Source organism: Entelurus aequoreus, linkage group LG09 (genome assembly GCF_033978785.1).
Source record: "Entelurus aequoreus isolate RoL-2023_Sb linkage group LG09, RoL_Eaeq_v1.1, whole genome shotgun sequence".
Taxonomy (NCBI): Eukaryota; Metazoa; Chordata; class Actinopteri; order Syngnathiformes; family Syngnathidae; genus Entelurus; species Entelurus aequoreus.
Window position 1 is genome coordinate 82,244,742 of NC_084739.1, and position 20,674 is coordinate 82,265,415.

General features: G+C 42.2%; 1 protein-coding gene across 6 annotated transcripts in view; it reads left to right on the forward strand.

Moving 5' to 3' along the window:
• LOC133657812 (girdin-like) overlaps window positions 1–20,674 on the forward strand; it is a 400,246-nt gene that overhangs the window by 292,068 nt on the left and 87,504 nt on the right. For all 6 annotated transcript variants that reach the window (XM_062059584.1, XM_062059583.1, XM_062059578.1 and 3 more), the window contains exon 4: window positions 4,075–4,144. In XM_062059584.1, the coding sequence (XP_061915568.1) occupies window positions 4,075–4,144 (70 nt within the window). The remainder of the gene's footprint in view (window positions 1–4,074; window positions 4,145–20,674) is intronic.

Sequence of the window (20,674 nt, forward strand, 5' to 3'; positions counted from 1 at the left end):
TTTCATTTTCACTAACATCTCCTAGAAGCATGGACTGTAGCACTTTGCTTCCACTCTGTATATCTTTATGTTCTCCAATACTCTCTGACAATTTGGGTCCAACATTCACAAAAAAAGAATTGAATCCGTTTGCCACTTCATTCATATTTGTTATCATCTTATTATCCTCATTGATAAAATGGCTTGGTGGGTTTGTAGGCCCAGATGTTTTTCCTATTACCTTGTTCAGAATATTCCAAGTTCCTTTGATATTGTTTTTATTTTTTTCTAGTAAATTATTATAATATTCTGTTTTTGCTTGTCTCATTATTGTTATCAATTTGTTTTTGTAAACCTTATATTTCGTTTCAGCATCCTTTGTTTTTACTTTTATGAAATCTCTATAAAGTTTGTTTTTCTTTTTACAAGCATTCTGTAGTCCCTTATAATCCAAGGCTTTTTATTGTAGCTGTCTCTTTGTTTCCATACATTCGGACAATGCTTTTCATACAATGATAAATATATATTAAGAAAAGCCTCATATGCAGCATTTGCTTCTCCCCCATACACCTCATTCCAGTCTGCTTCATATAAGTCCTTCCTAAACCTATTTATTGCCTCTTCAGTTCTTTTCCTTACATATCTATGAGTTTTTTCCTCCCTCTTTTTATCAATTGGACAGTCATAAGTAAGAAACCCGGGTAAGTGGTCACTTATATCATTAATTACTAGTCCACTTTTTATATTATTTTTTATGTCATTTATAAAGATGTGATCAATTAACGTTGCACAATTTGTGGTTATTCTACTGGGTTTGGTGATCAATGGATAAAGCCCTCTACTATATACCACATCCAAGAAGTCTCTTGTTGATTTATTTCTGGGTGAGCTTAGCAGGTCTATGTTATAGTCGCCACACATGACCAATGTTTTATTTTCCTTCACCTTACACAATAATTCTTCCAAACTATCATTAAATGCTTCTACTTTAGACCCAGGTGTCCTATACATACACGTAACAATAACATTTCTCTTCCTTTCTATTTCTACCTCTACAGTTACACATTGAAATGAATCATCAATTACCACTGTCATACATTCCACAGGTCTACATTTCAATTCACAGTCAACAAACCTCCTCCCTTCTAGTTTCTTCTACTACAGTGATACAACTCATACCCGTCAATGGAGAAATCCATACCGATATCGATATAGAAATACAGAATATACATATTTGGCCTATACATTGCCTGGCTAATACTGTTTACTATCCTGTACTTTTATACTTATGTATCATGCTTACGATACAGTATGTATGCAGACAATACTTTTTTAGTATAAGTCAGGGGTGTCCAAACATTTTTCAGAGAGTGTGGCATAGGGCTCGAAAGTGTGACATGTAAACACAATGCTTTGTGAGTCTGGCTGGCGTCTGAATAGCTATTTACAAAATAGCTATTATAAAATTATAAACTTGTGTTGTCTTCTTTAACAAGTTCAAAACATGGCGTGAACATGCGACATAATTAACTGCCACAATGGTGGTCATGATGGCTTCAGAACATTTTTGGTTCGATTTTTTCTTATTTCCGGCATGGAAGCCAAGTCGAGGAATAGTCTTGTTAGAATAGTCTGGATAGGAGCCGTGGGACCATCAAACATGACTTTTAACGCCATCACCTGGTACATGTTGGTGTGTTCACGGCATTTTCACACTGGTAAGTTTGAATCAAGGCCTGTTTTATTCTTTTGTACACATATCATTTAGTAGGATGTTAGCTTAGCTAAGCTAAGCTAGCTGCGGGTTACAAACAACTTACAGTATTTGGGGAAAAAAGCAATGCCCCTATTCATAGATCAATAACTGATAAGACTTTAACTACGGTATATACCACATTAATGCACAGTGTATTTCGGACTTGAAATATATTTAGTTTAAAACAAATTCCTCCAGGAGACACCACACAGTGACAAGTCCTGTTGACTTACCTCTGAAAGGAAGACGTCTTTTCTTTCTGATGTAAAATTGCGAGGTCTTGCACACACCCAAAGTTGGTTTGTTGGTTGGTTTGACAAATATAATTGTCGGCGACAAATTTTATTGTCGTCAATGTCGACTACTCATTGCACCCCTGCTGTAGGGTGCTGTTCTGAAATATGTAGAAGAGACTGATCTCCAAATGAACTCCCACTATTGAACATGTGGGTTATTTATGAGCCTTTTGTATGCTTTTTGGTTGTTGTATCTCTCAGGGGCCATTTAGGAATGTAGCTGTTTGTTGTTTTATGTGTGTGTTTGTTTTTTTCAAATGTATTTATTTAATTATTATAATTATTATTGTTTTTTTGGTTACTTGTTGGGGGTGGGAGGAAGAAAATAATTTGACGTGTTTGACTGTTCCTGTCAATTATGTGGCTAAAAACCCAATAAACAAATGTCTAAAAAGAAAAAAAGGTGGCGGGACTTTGGAACGGGTTCCAGTTTGCTTCGGTAGAGTCCCTTAACTTTTTTTCTTTTGTACAATGGAGTTTGTTGCTCTCTTTAAATCGCTGGTTGAGTACGACCATGGAAACAAAAACTTTAACAAGCAACAATGGCTACCCAGCCCCCACAATGCATTGCGAAATCACGTGCCCTTTCGAGCCCTATACTGAAAAATTAAAGTTTGATATCTTTAATTTTGTAAAAACAGAAAGCCTAAAACCAATATATGACGCTAAAAAGTGACACAATGTCCATTTACCGGTAAAAGGGATATAACTGCCTTTATTAAATGTTTGGGTAGAATTTTATTCAACAAAACCAGTTTTCTTTTTAATTAAAACATAATAAGTTATTAGAGCTGTTTGTCTATTTTATGGCGGAATGTGTTTAATCACTGAACCCAATGTTACTAAAAAATATTGATTTTGAATCGGTTCGAACCGAATTGTTACCACCGAGATTCGAATCGAACAGTGTGGTGCTCAAAGATCCCCAGTTTTTAAAACCCATATTACCGTATTTTTCGGACTATAAGTCGCTCCGCAGTATAAGTCGCACCGGCCGAAAATGCATAATAAAGAAGGAAAAAAACATATAAGTCGCACTGGAGTATAAGTCACATTTTTGGGGGAAATGTATTTGATAAAAGCCAACACCAAGAATAAACATTTAAAAAGCAATTTAAAATGTCTAAAGAATAGTGAACAACAGGCTGAATAAGTGTACGTTATATGAGGCATAAATAACCAACTGCTATGTTAACGTAACATATTATGGTAAGAGTCATTCAAATAACTATAACATATAGAACATGCTATACGTTTACTGTCACTCCTAATCGCTAAATCCCATGAAATCTTATACGTCTAGTCTTTTACGTGAATGAGCTAAATAATATAATTTGATATTTTACGGTAATGTGTTAATAATTTCACACATAAGTCGCTCCTGAGTAAAAGTCGCACCCCCGGCCAAACTATGAAAAAAAACTGTGACTTGTAGTCCGAAAAATACGGTAGTTTTTTTCAAAAATGGTATTTTGGGAATATGGCACAGGCCTATAAAACAAATGAGAAGCGTAGTGCAGCGCACTTTGGACACCCCTTGAGTAAGCGCTCAATCAGTTACTTACAACAGGAGGCGTAAGAAAAAGTAGTTCTTGCCGGGACACTACAATTGAAATGTATTATGTTGCCGTTTTAAATTGTTTTTTCTTATCAACATATTTAAACTGAAATGTCACATAATTAATTGTGACTTTTACTCTTGGGCTTTTTATTTGGTTTGCTGTCATTTTTTTAACATTTTGTGCACTATTCTATTTTTTAATTCTGTGTATAATCTATTACTATTAACCTATGGCATGTATAACTTACTCTATTTAAATGATTGTATACATACCACCTTGTGGTACTCAGTGGGCCAAATCTGGGATCTTGGTTGGAAAATGTCATGTCATCTCGTTCTTTGAATACCTGATTAAATATTTTGGTATTGTTTTGCCTATCACTAGGTGTCCAGATACGTTTGTTCATGCAGTTTAACCGAGATAGTTTGTTGTAAAAAAAACAGCCACTGATATCTTTATTTATTCCCTTTGTCCATTCTAGGAGACGCTGCAGCAGCTGGTGATGATGCCCCTACCCAATGTGCTGGTCCTTGGCCGCCACCCTCTCACTGGTAAGCCGCCGTAAGCGCTGAGTAGACGCTCCTACTTGAGGCTGGCACAGAGTTCATCTGGAGGGCAGGAGCAATTTTCATGCCGCTATTCTCACATTGCTACAAGATAAACTGGCTTTCATTTAGCGCCGCTTTGATGTTTTAAAAATGACTTTTCCTTCCGACTGCCCGATTCCTTTTTTTGTGCTGCTCACTGAGGCCGCCCGGCCGTCCTTCACAGACTTCACGCTAATAAATGAAAGAAAAGAAACACAAGTCTGCTAAATTGACACAATCATTTTTGCAGCATTGAACCCAACGGCGCCATTTGATACGTCTCAAAGCGAAGGCGCAGTGTTTGAATTTCATGCAAACACGACTTAGCCGCGCTCAGATCAGTTTGACCTCTGTGGCCCCAAAGTACGACTTGATATTCTAACTTGACCCCGAGGAGGGGAGGTGACTAGCAGCAGACGTCTGTTCACAGTCAACGGAAAAGTCAGTCAGTTTCAGTTGATTTCCAACATGCATACAGTGAATGGACCCATAGTGTCCACATGTCGCAATTTCACTATCAAGATCTGTTTATGTATTTTTCACTCCTGAAAATTCATCCGGCAGTCATTTCTCATAATATAAATTAGTTTTTGAGTAATGTGTAGATAACTAACTGTGTACCGGATTATAAGGCGTATTAAAGGGATCATATTATTTTTTTTTTCGACATTTAAAACACTTCTTTGTGTTCTACATAACATGTACCGTATTTTTCGGAGTATAAGTCGCTCCGGAGTATAAGTCGCACCGGCCAAAAATGCATAATAAAGAAGGAAAAAACATATATAAGTCGCACTGGAGTATAAGTCACATTTTTGGGGGAAATTTATTTGATAAAACCCAACACCAAGAATATACACTACCGTTCAAAAGTTTGGGGTCACCCAAACAATTTTGTGGAATAGCCTTCATTTCTAAGAACAAGAATAGACTGTCGAGTTTCAGATGAAAGTTCTCTTTTTCTGGCCATTTTGAGCGTTTAATTGACCCCACAAATGTGATGCTCCAGAAACTCAATCTGCTCAAAGGAAGGTCAGTTTTGTAGCTTCTGTAACAAGCTAAAGTGTTTTCAGATGTGTGAACATGATTTGCACAAGGGTTTTCTAATCATCAATTAGCCTTCTGAGCCAATGAGCAAACACATTGTACCATTAGAACACTGGAGTGATAGTTGCTGGAAATGGGCCTCTATACACCTATGTAGATATTGCAGCAAAAAGCAGACATTTGCAGCTAGAATAGTCATTTACCACATTAGCAATGTATAGAGTGTATTTCTTTCAAGTTAAGACTAGTTTAAAGTTATCTTCATTGAAAAGTACAGTGCTTTTCCTTCAAATATAAGGACATTTACATGTGACCCCAAACTTTTGAACGGTAGTGTACATTTGAAAGGCAATTTAAAATAAATAAAGAATAGTGAACAACAGGCTGAATAAGTGTACGTTATATGAGGCATAAATAACCAACTGGTATGTTAAGGTAACATATTATGGTAAGAGTCATTCAAATAACTATAACATATAGAACATGCTATACGTTTACCAAACAATCTGTCACTCCTAATCGCTAAATCCCATGAAATCTTATACGTCTAGTCTCTTACGTGAATGAGCTAAATAATATTATTTGATATTTTACAGTAATGTGTTAATATTTTCACACATAAGTCGCTCCTGAGTATAAGTCGCACCCCCGGCCAAACTATGAAAAAAACTGTGACTTATAGTCCGAAAAATACGGTAATGGTGGTTCTTTGGTGAAAATGTTGCATACATAATGTTTTACAGACCATCTTCAAGCCGCTTTCTGACAGTCTCTTCCGGGTGGGCCGTTTTGTGGGCTGTCTTATTTAGGTGTCTCCAATTGGACAGCGTCTTCTCCCCGTCACCTTTGTTGTAGTTTTTAGTGCTTCCATACCAATTCTACTGACAGATTTAAGTTAGAAATGTACGGTGGGGCGGGGTTTAGTTTGGGGGGGCGGGGTTTGGTGGTAGCGGGGGTGTATATTGTAGCCCGGAAGAGTTAAGGCTGCAAGGGATTCTGGGTATTTGTTCTGTTGTGTTTATGTTGTGTTACGGTGCGGATGTTCTCCCGAAATGTGTTTGTCATTCTTGTTTGGTGTGGCTTCACAGTGTGGCGCATATTTGTAACAGTGTTAAAGTTGTTTATACGTCCACCCTCAGTGTGACCTGTATGGTTCTTAATCAACGCGACGACTGGTTGTAGAGGACGCTAAAGGCAGTGCCATCACGGCACGCCCTTAATATTGTTGTCCGGGTGAAAATCGGGAGAAATTCTGGAGAATGGTTGCCCCGGGAGATTTTCGGGAGGGGCACTGAAATTCGGGAGTCTCCCGGGAAAATCGGGAGGGTCGGCAAGTATGTTTTCGAGACTTATGCAGATCCCAAATACACAACAGCAGGTACCAATAGGGAAGAAAAGTTGGTTTTGCATAATATTGCGCAACAAAACACCAAATAATAGGTTACCTAATAGGTGCCATTTTGGGGTCCTTACACACACCTTAATAATACCCGTATGTTGAAACGGTAGCCGGAATGCGCCGCCAATCCATCAAGCGGTGCGGCTTCGTAGCTTACCAAAGTCATTCTAAAAAATTCTAACGGATTTTTGACGGATTTCTGAGAGCTGTGTGTAATGTTCTATATTCTCACTGAAATATCAACATTTTGGTGTTGCTTGCTTACGGGGACTTGCTAGCGTCGTTTATTGAACAGGCGTCAACTTACAGTCAGCAAGTATCTCTTTTGTGTGACCGCCATCGACTGGTCACACTTATCATTATACCATGTGCCAAATAAAATTGCTTCGAGGTTCGGTAAGCACAACCAGAATTAATACGCACATTAGGCGCACCAGGTTATAAGGCGCACTGTCAATTTTGGGTAAAATGAAAGGATTTTAAGTGCGCCTTAAAGTCCGAAAAATACGCTACTTTAAACCCCCTCTTTCCATTGCCAGACTCCATGTCACCCTCTCTTGGTGTGACGCCCTCTACAGCACAGGAGCCCATTTCCCCGCATAAACAGTATGAAGAAAAACATGTCAAACTAGTATTTTGATCACTTAATTGCATGTTTTTGTCGCGCTGGTCCTTGATTGCTTCAAAAACTGATAGGATTTACATTATGAGCAAAAAGAAAATATAAAAGAATCGCCATTTCCAGACTTCCCTGCTCTTCCATGGACGCCAAAGCCTGTGTTTTCTCATGCTCTTCCAGCATTTCCTCAAACACCTTGAGGAAAACGTCAGTAGAAGAGGACACAAATTAGAATGCTTGCGGCTTACCTTCATTTTCTCCCGTTTTTGATCGCCTGGAGTGCCTTGTAACTTTAGAAGGGGCGGGTGACTCTATTACGCTCCGTATTAATATCATTTGTGTTACTTGCAACAAAAGGTGTTTGTACAGTAACATGAGCCACATTCAAGTTATGTGGAAATGATGTTATATGGAAGGCTCCAGAATCCCTATTTTTTAGGTCCAGAACTATGCAATAAATTCCAATGTTGTCAGTATTAGAGGTGATTGGAGTTGAGATGATTCAGTTGGTTTTTGCTCTGCTTTTCCAACACCAACAAAGCTTGTGCGCAATTGTCACCTCTTCAATTGTCACACCCAGTTGACGGATGTCTGCTCATTTTGTCAAAGCCTAACAAACCTCCAAAAAGGCCTTTATCTCCCTTTCGCCATGGCCTTCCCCGTCACTTCAGCTCTTTCATCACCTTTCAGCGCTTGTCATTTTCATTTCAACGCACGCAGCCGTGAGCTATGAAGAGTAAATAAATGAAGAATAAAAAGGCTGACTGCCGTATGCGGATTGCTGGCTTGTTGGTTTATTGTCGGTCCTTGAAAGGTTGAGATAGGTTTGAACTAATCTGCTTTCATTACAGGTCATTGTAGTCAGGCATTCATTTAGGGCATCCAAAGTGTGGCACATTAAAAAATATATAATCACTAAAAAAAGGAACAGTAAAAATGGGGAAAGAGTAAAAATGAGTAAACGTAAAGAACAAAAAGTTAACATTGATTCTACATACATCATTTACAAATCCATCAAGAAATATCAGTTTCTCAGCTCAAGTCCGTATGGGCCGCAGCAATACTCAGTTGTAATACGCTTTTCCACCACTTGTGGCAGTAATGACAATATCACACAAACAGAAGAAGTCTGGAGCTCAAGTCACAGAGAAACTTAAGCGCAAACATTTTGATGAAAGTGATGAAGCTGTATTTTCATTTGCACTTCAATTTTATTGACAGTTTATTTAAGAAACATATTATTCATTATTCATTTAATTGGATTGTTTTCATTTTAGCACTGAAATTGTATGTAAATATTATTTTTCATCAGTTTCTTCTTTTGCAGTACATTTTATTAGTATTTCTTTTTGTAATCAGCCTGACCTAAGCCATGATAATAATCTTTGTGATTAACACATCACTTGGCAAGGTTGTAAACTGTTAAACTGTAAGTAAGTTTGATATACTTATTGAACACGCTTAAAAAAAGAGTACGATTTGTGATTCACTGTTAATTTTTGATTGGGCCCTGGGCCCCTCTGTACTGCAAAAGTTGGGCCCCGAGTTAAAAAAGCTTCAGAAACAATTAGTTTCTCATGTATTTGTATTACTCCAAAACTTTCCAAAATAAATGTAGGTTAGTAGCTCATTGATTTAGCAAATTTAGAGGATACGCCAATAAGAAATGATAACCAAAAATAAACACACACGCTAACATGAGCTCATGGTGTTTGTATGCTTGCTGCGGCGTTAGACTCCTCTTTCCCGCCCTCAGTCTCCTCTTTCCCGCCCTCAGTCTCCTCTTTCCCGCCCTCAGTCTCCTCTTTCCCGCCCTCAGTCTCCTCTTTCCCGCCCTCAGTCTCCTCTTTCCCGCCCTCAGTCTCCTCTTTCCCGCCCTCAGTCTCCTCTTTCCCGCCCTCAGTCTCCTCTTTCCCGCCCTCAGTCTCCTCTTTCCCGCCCTCAGTCTCCTCTTTCCCGCCCTCAGTCTCCTCTTTCCCGCCCTCAGTCTCCTCTTTCCCGCCCTCAGTCTCCTCTTTCCCGCCCTCAGTCTCCTCTTTCCCGCCCTCAGTCTCCTCTTTCCCACCCTCAGTCTCCTCTTTCCCGCCCTCAGTCTCCTCTTTCCCGCCCTCAGTCTCCTCTTTCCCACCCTCAGTCTCCTCTTTCCCGCCCTCAGTCTCCTCTTTCCCGCCCTCAGTCTCCTCTTTCCCGCCCTCAGTCTCCTCTTTCCCGCCCTCAGTCTCCTCTTTCCCGCCCTCAGTCTCCTCTTTCCCGCCCTCAGTCTCCTCTTTCCCGCCCTCAGTCTCCTCTTTCCCGCCCTCAGTCTCCTCTTTCCCGCCCTCAGTCTCCTCTTTCCCGCCCTCAGTCTCCTCTTTCCCGCCCTCAGTCTCCTCTTTCCCGCCCTCAGTCTCCTCTTTCCCACCCTCAGTCTCCTCTTTCCCGCCCTCAGTCTCCTCTTTCCCGCCCTCAGTCTCCTCTTTCCCGCCCCCAGTCTCCTCTTTCCCGCCCTCAGTCTCCTCTTTCCCGCCCTCAGTCTCCTCTTTCCCGCCCTCAGTCTCCTCTCGGATCAAATGTGTCCTCTCAGTGGAACCCGCCTGATTCAGTCCCTGCTTTTTTTGTTACGCTCAGGACTCAAATTTGGGTTGCCTGCGTGTGCAATAAGTACGCTAGCTACTGAACTAAGAGCCCGAGCTATGAACCTGATTGCCAGCTCCTGCTCTTGAGGTTTACCAACATACTCATGGTCCAGGCACACTGACCGGCCTTTGTTACATCCGCTTAATTTAATACTGTAGCTGAAAGCTTTTCATTTCTTGTCGTTTTGTATGTTTCCGAGTCATTATTTTTCAACTTTTTCCTGCAAGAAGTTGAAAGGCAAGACACTCAGTGGCCTAGTGGTTAGAGTGTCCGCCCTGAGATGGGTAGGTCGTGAGTTCAAATCCTGGCCGAGTCATACCAAAGACTATAAAAATGGGAGCCATTACCTCCCTGCTTGACACTCAGCATCAAGGCTTGGAATTGGGGGTTAAATCACCAAAAATGATTCCCGGGCGCGGCCACCGCTGCTGCTCACTGCTCCCCTCACCTCCCAGGGGGTGATCAAGGGGGATGGGTCAAATGCAGAGAATAATTTCGCCACACCTAGTGTGTGCGTGTGACAATCATTGGTACTTGAACTAATGACGATCATGATGTCATGCCATTGTTGCCAGGTTACAGCCCTGGCCAGTCAGTTGTCACTTCTAGACTGCTCACACAACCACTAGTGGTATTTTGCTAAAATGATGTCTTTTTATGTGTTAATCACAATTAAAGGCTCCATGGTATGGTCCCGTTTGTACTTATTTTTGGGCTTTTTTTTATTGCCCAAAGCCTCTCTCAGCATTCAATTTCTGAGGAAGACTTGCTATTTAGGTTTCCAGACAGGCTTTAAAATAACATAGCCGGTGGAGGGGGTGATGCTTTCAGCAAGTGGACCAAAGCAGATAGATTTAGGCCAAATTCTGACAGATTTGTGTGTGTGTGTGTGTGTGTGTGTGTGTGTGTGTGTGTGTGTGTGTGTGTGTGTGTGTGTGTGTGTGTGTGTGTGTGTGTGTCTTCCAGACCGACCAGTCAAGCCGCTGGGACCAGTAATGTTCGCAGACTGTCCCAGCGGCTGCCAGCTGAAAGTCTTTGGCCATGTGGCTTTTATTATGCTCTCTTTGAAAGGCAACTTTGTGTAAAAGTGTGTGTGTAACTTTTTAGTTTGGCATTTAGCATACTTGCCAACCTTGAGACCTCCAATATCGGGAGGTGGGGGAGGGGGGGGGGGGGGGGGTGTCTTGGCCGGGGGGGCGTGGTTGGGGGCGTGGCTGGGTTGGGGGCGTGGTTAAGAGGAGAGTATTTTACAGCTTGAATTCACCAACTCAAGTATTTCAATATATATATATATAAATACTTGACTTTCAGTGAATTCTAGCTATATATATATATTTATTTTATTATATATATATAAATATAAATAAAAGAAATACTTGAATTTTAGTGTTCATTTATTTACACATATACACACACACACACACAACACTCATCTACTCATTGTTGTACTTGAAAGTACAATGCTTTGCAGCCAGAAGCACAGCTTTTGAAGGAATATAGTTGTGGGCAGCATCTGTGAAATGTATTTTGCAGGAAAGGAGTGAGTTAAGGGTTGAATTGTCCATCCTCTTTCTATTCTCTGTCACTATTTTTCTAAGCATACTGAACACCCTCTCTGATGATGCATTGCTGTGTGGCACGCACAAAAGTGTTTTCATCAAATGCACGAGTGTTGGGAATCTTCCATCTCTCCCTAGCATGGCCCAAAACCGCTCAATCCTTGCTTCCTGGGGAAGATGTTCCCTGGCAAGCAATTGGTAGTCCAGTACTTGTACCCGGAGGCTGGTCAGGTCCAATCGCAGCTGCGGCAGACTTTTTCCTAGCTCCATAACTGCAAATGAAAATGAGCAAATTAAGCACAAGATATAATTGCTTTCTCTAGTCTTATCCTCTATAACAGGGGTCGGGAACCTTTTTGGCTGAGAGAGCCATGAGAGCCATGAAAGCCAAATATTTTAAAATGTATTTTGGTGAGAGCCATATAATATTCTTTAACTCTGAATACAACTAAGTGCGTGCATTTTTAAGTAAGACCAACATTTTTAGAGTACAATAAGTCTCTTTTTCTTTTTAATAACATTGTTATTCTGAAGGTAACCAATAATAAATGAAATACTTCTTACCATTAATGCTGCATGGTTTTGTAGTCTGGTTGATACGTGGTTATTTTTAACACTGTGATGACCAGCGGAATTACTCATTACTTATCGTGTTAGCTAGGATTTATCTGAGAGTCAGATGCAGTCATCAAAAGAGCCACATCTGGCTCTAGAGCCATAGGTTCCCTACCCCTGCTCTATAACTTCTGAAGTTGATTATTAAACAACTACTGCCATCAATTAAAAAAGGGGATGCACCTGAGTTTGTGGAAAACTGATGCCGTGACTCTGGGTCCAACACAATCAGGTTTTGGAGGATGATGTTGTCGAGGGGGAATGCAGTCATCATCTTTGTGGTCACAGCTACAAAAAAGTCTCTCACTGCCCTGTGACACATGATCAGATCCAAAATGACAGCCATTGTATGATGGGATATCAGTTAGTTAGCTTTGGATAACACAATAATCATGTTTACTTCATCATCATTGGGACAGAGGAGGAAAGTTCATCCATGTTGTCCTCCAAGAAATTTTGTTCAGCTTCTCCAAGAAAGAGTTCGTTGTCTGGCAACTGTAGGCTGGCATCCTTGAACTGGATGTCCTTCAGTGGGACATCAGCAATAAGGCTGCTAGGGAGAAATCTTCCCATTATTCTTTTCACCAGGCTGGTCATCTCCCGGTGCAGCCGATGAACCTTCAGCCTAAAAACACATTGATTATAAGTTATAAAAAAAATTATGATAACACCATTATTTATTATCATCATTCTTTAAGTTAATCTTTTGATAGGCTGGCTGACCTGAAACATAACATTGAACTCTGCCAGTGGTGTCAGAGCCTGGGAGAGGAAGAGGAAGAAGAACTTTGTCTTCTTGCTGGTTAAATGCTCAGCCAGCATCTTCACCTTGCCAGACTTCTCCACATCCTCTTGACTGGCAAAATATGCCTGCAGTGCATCCCACTGGTTGAGCACCCGGTTTACCAAAGACTATACAAATGGGACCCATTACCTCCCTGCTTGGCACTCAGCATCAAGGCTTGGAATTGGGGGTTAAATCACCAAAAATGATTCCCGGGCGCGGCGCCGCTGCTGCCCACTGCTCCCCAAGGGGATGGGTCAAATGCAGAGGACAAATTTCACCACATCTAGTGTGTGTGTGACAATCATTGGTACTTTAACTTCAACTTAACTTAACTTATGCAAGTCAGCAGGCTGAGCCACCTGCTTGCACAGTATCGGAGTATCTTCAGAGTTTCTGAGTCTGTGAACTCCACAAACTCTCTGAAGATTTCGCAACGTTTGGCACTGAAGTTGAGAAAGGTTAAAAAAAAACCACTGTCCTAGCATATTGTAATATATTTACATTTACACATAAGCGACTTTACATTGACCTTAGCGCTGTGTTCAGTGACTCAAAGAGGTTCTCTGCTGTGCCAATGTTGCACACTGGCATGTGCAGGAACTTCGTCACCACCTCCTCAGTTTTCGGATTGCAAACCCTGGCCAATATCACAAACTCCTTAAAAAAAAAATATATATATATATATATAAATATATTTAGAAAGCAATTTTCACAGCAGCCACAACATTACTTTACAAGAGAAGTGTAAATACAAAAGACATACTTTATCCGTCTTTCTGCTTGTGCTTTCATCACACATCAGACCAAAGGCTTGGTTTTGGAAAAGTTCCATCACTTCCTTGTCCAATTCCGGGGCAATGGCACCTATCAAATACACACTAATGAAAACACAGTTGTTCTACTAACTGTACTGTACTTGCTGCTTACTAAAAAAAAAAAACACTTACCTTTCACTTTTTGAGTGCCTTTGTTCTGCCATTTGAGTACTGGCAAGCGATATCTGAATCCGGGTACATATTCTTCACGGATTTGTTGTAAACATCCGCAAATGACAATGGGATGTTGCTTGCAGCTATCAGCATAGTCATCTTTGTCTCGGCATATATTACACCATCGGGTCTCCATTTTGCGAGGTGGCCCATAATACTGGACTGTGACCGGTGCTGCCATCGGGTCTCCATTTTGCGAGGTGGCCCATAATACTGGACTGTGACCGGTGCTGCCATCGGGTCTCCATTTTGCGAGGTGGCCCATAATACTGGACTGTGACCGGTGCTGCCATCGGGTCTCCATTTTGCGAGGTGGCCCATAATACTGGACTGTGACCGGTGCTGCCATCGGGTCTCCATTTTGCGAGGTGGCCCATAATACTGGACTGTGACCGGTGCTGCCATCGGGTCTCCATTTTGCGAGGTGGCCCATAATACTGGACTGTGACCGGTGCTGCCATCGGGTCTCCATTTTGCGAGGTGGCCCATAATACTGGACTGTGACCGGTGCTGCCATCGGGTCTCCATTTTGCGAGGTGGCCCATAATACTGGACTGTGACCGGTGCTGCCATCGGGTCTCCATTTTGCGAGGTGGCCCATAATACTGGACTGTGACCGGTGCTGCCATCGGGTCTCCATTTTGCGAGGTGGCCCATAATACTGGACTGTGACCGGTGCTGCCATCGGGTCTCCATTTTGCGAGGTGGCCCATAATACTGGACTGTGACCGGTGCTGCCATCGGGTCTCCATTTTGCGAGGTGGCCCATAATACTGGACTGTGACCGGTGCTGCCATCGGGTCTCCATTTTGCGAGGTGGCCCATAATACTGGACTGTGACCGGTGCTGCCATCGGGTCTCCATTTTGCGAGGTGGCCCATAATACTGGACTGTGACCGGTGCTGCCATCGGGTCTCCATTTTGCGAGGTGGCCCATAATACTGGACTGTGACCGGTGCTGCCATCGGGTCTCCATTTTGCGAGGTGGCCCATAATACTGGACTGTGACCGGTGCTGCCATCGGGTCTCCATTTTGCGAGGTGGCCCATAATACTGGACTGTGACCGGTGCTGCCATCGGGTCTCCATTTTGCGAGGTGGCCCATAATACTGGACTGTGACCGGTGCTGCCATCGGGTCTCCATTTTGCGAGGTGGCCCATAATACTGGACTGTGACCGGTGCTGCCATCGGGTCTCCATTTTGCGAGGTGGCCCATAATACTGGACTGTGACCGGTGCTGCCATCGGGTCTCCATTTTGCGAGGTGGCCCATAATACTGGACTGTGACCGGTGCTGCCATCGGGTCTCCATTTTGCGAGGTGGCCCATAATACTGGACTGTGACCGGTGCTGCCATCGGGTCTCCATTTTGCGAGGTGGCCCATAATACTGGACTGTGACCGGTGCTGCCATCGGGTCTCCATTTTGCGAGGTGGCCCATAATACTGGACTGTGACCGGTGCTGCCATCGGGTCTCCATTTTGCGAGGTGGCCCATAATACTGGACTGTGACCGGTGCTGCCATCGGGTCTCCATTTTGCGAGGTGGCCCATAATACTGGACTGTGACCGGTGCTGCGCTGCCGCCGCCTTGTGCTTCGCTCTCCGTTCATGAATGATTCTATCATTTGGGCCACCGTGTTCAATTGAGAAGTCTGTTCTAGAAAATGTACAGGCAACATACCCCTTCCCCTTCCAACTGTCCTGGATGAATTGAAATTCTTGTTTCCATTCGATTTGGAACTTGCAAGCGTATTTCTTCATCTTGCTCGGCGTCGCCATGTCTGTATTCCTCCTTCTTCTGCTGCGTCTACTAATACTTGTTGTGCACTCCCAAAAGCCGTAGATGTTATGACGCAGGCAAGTTTATATTGTGGGAAAGCGGACGTGAGAACGGCTGTCCCCACTCAGGTCCGCATTGAGCTGGAGGGGGCGTGGCCTCCAGCTCCGGCTGAATACCGGGAGTTTGTCGGGAGAAGGGATGTTGTCAGGAGAGGCGCTGAATATCGGGATTCTCCCGCTAAAAACGGGAGGGTTGGCAAGTATGCATTTAGTAGTGGGCAGGAGTGTCTTCCCAACATTGGGAACCCACTGTGGCACCCGAAGGCTTTGAGAGAGCACAGTGAGACTGTGCATGTAGCCGTGTGTAATGCTTGCATGCAAATGTCAACACACACATGCAGACACAGTACCACCTTTGTTTAGTCTCGCTTGAATTCAGTGGATTTCCAACAGTCATCTGTCTTGTGTTCTGGGTGAACATCAATGTTGTTTTTGTGTTCATGGACCTCCCCTCCAACTGGAGTTTTCTTGCCCTCTGACAACCCCGGTTATTTTTATGTTGTCTTAGCCATTATGCATCTAAAAAATGACATTACATTGTGTCAGCCGTCACAAACACAAGCACGCACTCTTTTGTGCTGTGCACTAGTTCATGTCGCAGCGTCATAGTGTGACTCACTCACTTCTGCACTGATAATGTGCTTTAACCAACACTAGATTCACCTTTTCATTGGCCAGGCGTGTGTGACTCAGTAAAAGCAGCTCGTCTCAGTCTGGATTCTGGAAAATCATTTAGTATTGTGATATATATAAGAGATATGTATGACTAGACTGTGTGGAATCTGTGTGGGTTTTAATACAGTTGAAATAAAACACATAATAGATACAGATAATAACAGCAGGAAGAAGTAGTAATGCAGGGTCTTAGATGACAACAACGTACCCTACTTCAGTGGTCCCCAACCTTTTTGTAGCTGCGGACCGGTCAACGCTTGAAAATTTGTCCCACGGACCGGGGGTGTTTTTTTAAATTTATTTTTATTTTTTATTTATTTATTTTTTCCATAAAGAAATACAATCCTGTGTGCTTACGGACTGTATCCCTGCAGACTGTATTGATATATAATGTATATATTGTGTTTTTTATGTTGATTTACTAAAAAAAATAAAACTTTTTTTATTTTTATATATTTTTTTAATTTCTTGTGCGGCCCGGTACCAATCAGGCCCGGTGGTTGGGGACCACTGCCCTACTTGACACGTTTGTCTGTAATACATCATTTGATGACAGTACAGTACTTGCTTTATACAAATACAATCTATTATTATTATTTTTTTAAATTTGTTTTCTCTCTGGCACTCATGGAGGGTGGACGCTCCCCTTTCCTCTCCTGCTTGCTTCTTTGTCTTGTCTTAACTTTCTTCTTGCCTCTTTTTGCACTGCTCTCCAAATGTAAACATTGGAACTATTTAACTGGCCTCAACCAAATTGACAAGATCTTGGGTTTGGGGGAACCTGCTGTCGTGACGAAGCGCTTGTTGCTGGACACATGGCGGACTCTTGGGAGAAGAAGGAGTGCCGCGTGCCTGGCGACCCTTTTCTGTCGAGGATGTGAAGATATCCACCTATTGGGAATGATGACAACTGTACATCTGGCAACCTTTCTGTCGAGGATGTGAAGATATCCACCTATTGGGAATGATGACAACTGTACATCTGGCAACCTTTCTGTCGAGGATGTGAAGATATCCACCTATTGGGAATGATGACAACTGTACATCTGGCAACCTTTCTGTCGAGGATGTGAAGATATCCACCTATTGGGAATGATGACAACTGTACATCTGGCAACCTTTCTGTCGAGGATGTGAAGATATCCACCTATTGGGAATGATGACAACTGTACATCTGGCAACCTTTCTGTCGAGGATGTGAAGATATCCACCTATTGGGAATGATGACAACAGGACATCTGGCAACCTTTCTGTGGAGGATGTGAAGATATCCACCTATTGGGAATGATGACAACAGGACATCTGGCAACCTTTCTGTGGAGGATGTGAAGATATCCACCTATTGGGAATGATGACAACAGGACATCTGGCAACCTTTCTGTCGAGGATGTGAAGATATCCACCTATTGGGAATGATGACAACAGGACATCTGGCAACCTTTCTGTCGAGGATGTGAAGATATCCACCTATTGGGAATGATGACAACTGTACATCTGGCAACCTTTCTGTGGAGGATGTGAAGATATCCACCTATTCGGAATGATGACAACTGTACATCTGGCAACCTTTCTGTGGAGGATGTGAAGATATCCACCTATTCGGAATGATGACAACTGTACATCTGGCAACCTTTCTGTGGAGGATGTGAAGATATCCACCTATTGGGAATGATGACAACAGGACATCTGGCAACCTTTCTGTCGAGGATGTGAAGATATCCACCTATTGGGAATGATGACAACTGTACATCTGGCAACCTTTCTGTGGAGGATGTGAAGATATCCACCTATTGGGAATAATGACAACTGTACATCTGGCAACCTTTCTGTGGAGGATGTGAAGATATCCACCTATTGGGAATGATGACAACTGTACATCTGGCAACCTTTCTGTGGAGGATGTGAAGATATCCACCTATTGGGAATGATGACACCAGGACATCTGGCAACCTTTCTGTGGAGGATGTGAAGATATCCACCTATTGGGAATGATGACAACTGTACATCTGGCAACCTTTCTGTGGAGGATGTGAAGATATCCACCTATTGGGAATGATGACAACAGGACATCTGGCAACCTTTCTGTGGAGGATGTGAAGATATCCACCTATTGGGAATGATGACAACAGGACATCTGGCAACCTTTCTGTGGAGGATGTGAAGATATCCACCTATTGGGAATGATGACAACTGTACATCTGGCAACCTTTCTGTGGAGGATGTGAAGATATCCACCTATTGGGAATGATGACAACTGTACATCTGCTAATTGGAGTAAGTGTTGCTGTGGTTTGTCGACAAATTGGAAGTTGCTGTCAGTCTTCAAAGTAGCCCAAAGCTGCCACAAATGATTGGAGGATGCGGGAAGAACTGTGGACACTCTTGGATGACACCGGACTGTCTGCCCCACAGTTTTTGAGGAGCAGTCATAGACAATTTAGAGTGAAAAGCACATTTTATTTTCACTGGCATACAAAACATTCTAACTTGGATTGTTTCCCTGGCGTGGAGACTCTCCCGAAGGACAGTGCAGCGAAGACACAACAAACTCCCTTCTTGTCTCTCATGGACACACACCTGTTGTTGTTGTTGTTGACTTTGGACTGACTATCAGCTGTACTACATCAAGGCAGCGGAACTAGGGATGATACTCCAAACCGGTTTTCCCGGTTGTTTGATAAGAAAAGAACCGAGTCCTCGGACTCGAATCCCCTTTTGAGAACCGGTACCCGTTATCGAGACCACTATAGTAAAGAAAAAGAGTGGAATCCCGTCCCGACCAGAAATGCTCCGTGGGACATCACAAGAAATGACGTCATGTAGCTCAGTCATTAGGCGCAGATAGGGAAAGCAGGAAAACAATGGACGGGAAAAAGTGCTCCAAGGTGTAATAAAGTTCGAAACAAAAGGTATAATCCAACGAATAACTTTACTGAGAGATTTTAGCAGGGTAAAAACACATGACCAACACTTTTACCACCAACCGGAAACATAGCAACCAGGCTAGCAACGCACCTCCTTTACGGCAGCTGTCGCAACGTTCTTAATGCAACCGCAGCACATACATATATATACAACACTGCAGCACATACATATATATACAACACTGCAGCACATACATATATATACAACACTGCAGCACATACATATATATACAACATATCTCCCTTTTTTAACTTTTGTTTTTCTTTCCTTGTAAACAAAACAAAATCACACTGTAGATGTGTTGTCTGTCTAATTATAAATAATGCAGACGAGGCGTGTTGGCTGAGTTCTTGACGTTTACTTTCACAGCGTGGCAACATGCAACACTTTTCGGGGTGACCGCGCATGCTCGTAACTCCCGTTGCATGCTGGGTAGTGTAGTTGTTATATTCTCTAGCTCATAACATCTTTCCCCCATAAAGAAATAATGTTAACTCAATAAAGTGTATTTCTTTTTTTAGCTTTAACTTTTCATTTTTTAGCATTGTAACCACATTTGCAAACAACTTTTCTCTTCATAGAATTTTCTTTCAATAAAGAAATAAAGTGCAAAAATGTCAAAGCATCATAACAAACAGTTATGTTCCAATAGCAGCAGAAGTGCACTTTTTGGAGAGCTGTATTATTTTCAGTTTTGTGCCCAAGGGACTGATTTTATTTACCAATATATTATTATTTATACACCTATAGTGATCACAGAGACAGCTTGTTTTTGTGTTACTGTATATATTTGTTTTTATGAAAAATCCCACTTAATATACTTTGGGTAACAACAGTCAATATTTATTTATTTTATTTTATTTTTTTAGGTGGGTAACAGTCAATATTTATTTATTTATTAGATTTTATTTTTTTATTATATAATAAAAGTGAGCTTTTGTTAAACCAAATACTGTTTTTTTTTCCCATATACAACAACCTATCTGGACTCCATAAGAGAATCCATAAGGAATCGGTTCGATAAGAGGATTCGATAATAGGCTCGAACTCGATAATTCCTTATCAAACATCATCCCTAAGCGGAACAGAGACACACTACGGGTTTACACACACACATGCAACCACAAAAATATACGCCACATATACACACCCCACACCCCCAACCCAACGCCCTCGACGCAAATCCCATAGGGGTGATGAATGGATGGTCAGCGCCTGAGAGCTGCGGCCTGCCATCATGAACTCGCACTCCCTTCCCTGTGTTGCTAGATATCTCCAGATGTACGTTGTAATATGTATATGTGCTTTGCTGTGGAGGTTTTTTCCCACTCCAGACTGGGCCCCCTTAGGTGCCCAGTCTAGATTGTATTTTTTTTACTCATCCTTCCCCAGCGTTTTACCTTTTTCCCATCTTTTACGGGG